We start from the raw sequence: 5,783 nt of genomic DNA, 5'->3' as shown, positions 1-5,783 counted from the left end.
CTCTCCTTTCTTTCAATCCCTCCATCCACAGCTTCAAGTCAAATCAGCTCTAATTTCAGCCGTCAGCAGTGTAAGTAGGCTAAAGGCTTAGGTGTGTGTGTGTGTGTGTGTGTGTGTGTGTGTGTGTGTGTGTGTGTGTGTGTGTGTGTGTGTGTGTGTGTGTGTGTGTGTGTCACCCCCCTATAACGGCGCCTAGAATCCACTTCTTCCAAAGCAAAGACGCCTTTGCCAACATTTTGTCATCATTTCTTTAATATATTTAAAGAGGTTGCAGAACTACAAATACAAGCAGGTGAAGAGTATTTACACACAGGTCTCTTTAGAACAATTTAAATCCTGAAGACAGACAGAAAATACTGTAGTGTCACAGCACCAATATACCTCCGTAGAGTGAGTTACTCTACGGGTACAACATTAACAAAATATAGAGGTCATAAGGAATTGTTTTGATAGAGAGAACATTCTCCAGAAGAAATGATAGAAAAAAATGGTAATTCCTGTTCATTCAATGGTGGCAGTGATTTACAGTACAAACATAATTTCAGTGGCTTCAAACATCTTATCACACGTATTATCACCAATATTTCAGCACCTTCAAGGTCAATCAAAACGCTCTGAATACATGGTTTAATGCAGTGTGAGTCAGCATTTGTTTTGAATTGCTGTGTATAGAGTGTCATGGATTACTGCTCTGGGTAGAAGTTCCTATTTTAGCACAGATCTAGGATCAGCTTACCTTCCCAAAATGGAACATTAACCATCAAAACATTAACCTGACCTTAGATCAGTGTCTGGTGGCGATTTATAGCTGTAATCCCCTCTCTGTCAGGTGTAGAGTGACTAGCATGGTGGTCTGCTATACCAACCGTGGGAACGCAGTGAACCATGGGTGCACGCACGCACGCACGCACGCACGCACGCACGCACGCACGCACGCACGCACGCACGCACGCACGCACGCACGCACGCACGCACGCACGCACGCACGCACGCACGCACGCACACACACACACACACACACACACACACACACACACACACACACACACACACACACACACACACACACACACAGAGAGAGATTGTGATTCAGTGAGTTAATGACATTGATATTTTTTATAGGAGGATAAGTGACTACTGGAACTGTGTGGGAGCAAAGAAACACTCCGAATATCTACCATATCATCACACAGAGGGAGGGAGGGAGGGTATAGGGAGGGAGGGGAGGATGGAGGAAGGAAGGGAGGTGGGTATGGAGGGAGGGAGGATACGATATGGAGGGAGGGAAAGAAAGAGGTGGAGAGATAGTGAGGGGAGAGGTGGAGAGGATGCTGGTTGATTTCTTTCTAGAAGGATCAGCACAAACCTGTGGGAAGAAACACAAGACATGAGAGAATGAAACCATACTGTCTCTCTCTCTCTCCACTCTCTCTCCACTCTCTTACTTTCACACTCGAAGGCCTGCAGGACCGTGGTGTATGAGGGACCCAACCAGGAAGTGTAACTACCCACAACCCTGAGCAGGTGGTGGGTGGAGTCAGAAAACAGGAGATCTGATTGAGTGTAGCCCACTGAGCTGAACATGGTGGTGTTCCCAAACGCATTCTATAGAGAGAGAAGAGAGGGGGTGAGATGTCAAACATTTTAAATGCTCACATACATACGCAGGCACACACACACACACACACACACACACACACCCCTACCTGTAAGCGTTCCAGGTATTTCCAGACTCTACACTTGTCCTCTAGGCGTACCACCACAGCGTTAGCTGGTACCACAGCCAGGTGACACGTCTCATGGTCAAACGGCCCAGCCTCACTGCCATCCGGGCACAGCAGCTTCAGGTCCTCCAGTTCCAGGTCCATGGCCCATGATTCCATATTGTTGCCTAGGGTAGAGTAGAAGAATTGGTGAAGTGATGTGGAGGAGGCTGATCAGAGAAACTATGGAATACTGACACCTAGTGTCTCAAGCGAGAAATGCTCAAGTTTGCTAAGAGAGGAGACATTCTGAATGTTGGTCTTTGGTTAGATTTAGATTAGACTCTCACCATCCATGTTGTCAAAAATGGTGGTGTGTTTGACAAATGCCACATCGCCCAAATTCTCAGCCACACACCTGGAAGAAAGACTCAAGTCAAACACAGCTAGTTAAATAAGACACTGTTTCTCAAACCAGTCCTCTGGGATCCACAGCAATTCTACCCGATTCAACTAATCAAGGCCTTGGTGATTCGTTGACTAGTTCAATTTGTAGACTGGTGTTGGAATATATCAAATATGTGGGATGGTTAGGGGTCCCCATGGATTGGTTTGAGAAACTTTCAAGTAGGAGAAACAGCTCCTCTCCTCCCCACCTCAGTGCCCCAGCCTCTCCATAGTGTCTCTCTCGGTGATTGTTAACACATATATGTCTCTCGTTGTCGTCTCCTATGCAGGCTTCACACAGGTTCTTAGGGTTGCTTCCTCTGGGGTCGTGTTCTCTGTCCTTTACTCCTGGTACACAGCTGTAGCCAAAGAAGTCCCCCACCGCTGGAGGGACACACAATGACACCAACAATACACACAGAGTCAGGGCCACATACACACCACACACACCGAGTCAGGGTCAGACACACACACACACACACACAGGTCTCACCTTTAGGAAAGTTGCATTGTTCATCGACACTGATCTGTGAGGTGTTGACCAGGAAGCCAATAGGAACAGTCCAGCCCACCGTGGTACGGATCCCTGGGTGACAGGAGCTACAATATCCAATCAATCAATCAATGAGTCAATTATTCAAATCGCAAAGTTGGTGTGGAAGAGGCAACATTTTTTTCTCTGTCTATAAGGACAAGCCACCTGGTACCAACAAATTGGATGGTAAATTGCTGAAGCTGGACTCCCCTTTGCCACAGCTTCAGTTTAAGCCTTAGAAGACTGTATGTGCCCTCAGGCCTGGAGGAAGGGAAGGGTCATTCCACTATCCAAGAATAGCAAACCACCCTTTAATGGTTCAAACAGCTGACCAATGAGCCTGTTACCGGTGCTTAGAAAACTTTTCGAAACAATCGTGTTTGATCAAATACAATGTTATTTTACAGAAAACTAACCTTCAAAAGTTTGGGATCACTTAGAAATGTCCTTGTTTTTGCAAGAAAAACATTTTTTTTGTCCATTAAAATAACATCAAATTGATCACTGTAGACATTGTTAATGCTATAAACGACTATTGTAGCTGGAAACGGCTGATTTTTAATGTAATATTTAAAAATATATATTTTTATTTTATTTAACTAGGCAAGTCAGTTTAGAACAAATTCTTATTTACGCCAACGTCAACAGAAGAGGCGACTCCGAGATGCTGGCCTTAGGCAGAGTGGCAAAGAAAAAGCTGTATCTCAGACTGGCCAATAAAAATAAAATACACTAGACAGAGGAACTCTGCTTAGAAGGCCAGAGCTCTCTTCACAGTCCCCAGCTCCAGAACAGAGGCTGGGAAACACACAGTATTAAATAGAGCCATGATTACTTGGAACTCTCTGCCACCCCAGGTAACTCAAGCTAGAAATAAGACCAGTTTAAAAACCAAGACACCTTACAGGGACTGTGACAGGGACTGAGACAGGGACTGTGAAGAGACACAGAAATGTTTATATATTACATCTTGTATTATGTATTGTATTATGTATGGCATATAGTATTATTTATTATGTGTTGTATTAAGTATTGTATTATATAGTATATTGTATTAAGTATTATATTATGTGTTGTATTAAGTATTGTATTATATAGTATATTGTATTAAGTATTATATTATGTGTTGTATTAAGTATTGTATTGTGTATTTGATTTATTTTAACCTTTATTTAACTAGGCAAGTCAGTTAAGAACAAATTCTTATTTTCAATGACGGCCTAGATTTGTACCTTGTCAGCTCAGGGATTCGATCTTGCAACCTTCCGGTTACGCTCTAACCACTAGGCTACCTGCCGCCCCGTATTGTATTATGTATTGTAATATGCATTGCATTAAGTATTGTATTTTGTATTGCATTAAGTATTGCAATAAGTATTGTATTTTGTATTGCATTAAGTGTTGTGTTAAGTGTTGAATTACGTATTTTATAATGTATTATGTGTCGTATTAAGTATTGTTTTATGCATTGTATATTGTATTAAGTATTGTAGTGTTATGTATACTATGTATTTTATTTGTTGTGTTGCGTTTCCTGTTTGGACCCCAGGAAGAGCAGCCACTTCCTTGGCAGCAGCTAAATACAGATCCTGATAAAAAATAATTTTAAAAAATGGAACAAACAATCAATCAACCCGTCTATCTGTTCTCACCTGCGTTCATGCATCTCCAACAGGGACAGGTCACTGGAGGAGCGACGAGCCAGAGCTACAACATAGTAGCTGATACCATCTGAGAGAGCAGACAGGATACGGTAAGACAGGTTCAACGTTTACACACGGTTTCCTTCTCCCCGTCTCCCCCCCCCCTCCTCCTCACTCACCCAGTCCGTTGTAAGACTCTCCAGCAGCCAGTTCTAGTCCAAAGCACCAGCCGGCTGTGTAGATGTCATCAGCAAACATGGCTGCTGCATCCGCTGTACCATTCTGAACAGACATAGGTCATATTACTGATTAAAGAAGCAATTCACAATTCAACTACCGTTTCTCTACAGGTTGTTTAAGGTTGCACAACTCGGGTAACTTTCCAGAAATCCTGGTTGGAGGGTTCCCAGATTTCCTGCTTATTCTCTTGTAATTCCGTGGAATCATCCAACCAGGATTTCTGAAGCCGTAAGGCTGTTTTGCCACACACCTTGATCTTCTCCATACAGTCTGTGGGACTCTGGCCACGGACGCACAGCAGCGTTCCTCTGATATTCCGGGCTGTAGCACTCCCAGCCAGATCCAGACACTTCTGCTCCTCTGCCTCCGACACCACACACCAGGAGACTGGGAAAGACAAGGAATGTTGAACTGTTTTCAACTGTATTCCCACTGGAGGAAAACAGGTACAAGCATTGCACCTATGCACCTGTTGCAAATGCTACAGACATTCTCAATAGCTTTCACATTATGATGAGGTTCACCGTAACCAAGGTGAAAACACAGAATACATCTGACCTAAAGACTCCCAGACTTACTTGAGGCTTTCTGAGTGGAGAACGAGATGAATGAGAAGAGCAAAAGAGTCACTGCCAGCCTTCTGTCCAGACGATCCATGTCGACTGACAAAATCAGAGAAATCTACTCTCTCTCTCAAACACACACTGTGAATACGAAATCTCCTCTCACACACGAGACACACTCCAACTGAATGCTACAGTGGAGAAACCAGTAACCTGAGGTTTTATGGGAAAAAAATGCTTTCACATCGACCCCCTCTTATACCCTTGTCCTGAGGAACCCTCAAGCGGAGAGAGGGATGGGGGAAGGGGGGAGGGGGTCAGGTAAGAAGAAAACATTTCATTATTCTCCTCCATTCCAAAAATTCTAACCCCTGGTAGATAATCTCCTGATAATTGAAAGAGAAACGTTAGACAGCTATCCCGTTAGCTTTAGAAAGTGAGAGGAGGGGAGAGAGAGAGGGAAGGAGATGGGGGAGAGATGGGGAGGGGAGAGGAAGGGAAAGAGAGAGGATAGAGAGATGTAGAGGAGGGGAGTTGACGGAGAGAGAGAGAGAGAGAGGGCAGGGAGAAGAGAAGGTGAAGAGATGGAGGAGAGGTAGAGGAAGGAATGGGAGTTGATGGAGAGGGAAAAGGGAAAAGAGAGAGAGGAGGG

The 5,783-nt window shown here is 44.1% G+C and overlaps 1 protein-coding gene across 1 annotated transcript; it reads right to left on the bottom strand.

Moving 5' to 3' along the window:
- Positions 1 to 230: 230 nt before the first annotated feature.
- Positions 231 to 5,364, bottom strand: LOC115129987 (otolith matrix protein 1). The gene is made up of 10 exons (XM_029660781.2): positions 5,147 to 5,364; positions 4,819 to 4,955; positions 4,508 to 4,610; positions 4,338 to 4,416; positions 2,644 to 2,750; positions 2,360 to 2,534; positions 2,054 to 2,121; positions 1,707 to 1,891; positions 1,446 to 1,605; positions 231 to 1,366 (listed from the first exon to the last, which is right to left on the bottom strand). The coding sequence occupies exons 1-10, from the start codon at positions 5,223 to 5,225 to the stop codon at positions 1,356 to 1,358; spliced, it is 1,104 nt and encodes a 367-aa protein (XP_029516641.1). The 5' UTR covers positions 5,226 to 5,364; the 3' UTR covers positions 231 to 1,355.
- Positions 5,365 to 5,783: the final 419 nt, after the last annotated feature.

This window comes from Oncorhynchus nerka, unplaced genomic scaffold (assembly GCF_034236695.1).
Source record: "Oncorhynchus nerka isolate Pitt River unplaced genomic scaffold, Oner_Uvic_2.0 unplaced_scaffold_1124, whole genome shotgun sequence".
NCBI classification, from domain to species: domain Eukaryota; kingdom Metazoa; phylum Chordata; class Actinopteri; order Salmoniformes; family Salmonidae; genus Oncorhynchus; species Oncorhynchus nerka.
The sequence above is the reverse complement of the archived record's forward strand: the minus strand, read 5'-3'. Positions and strand labels throughout refer to the sequence as shown.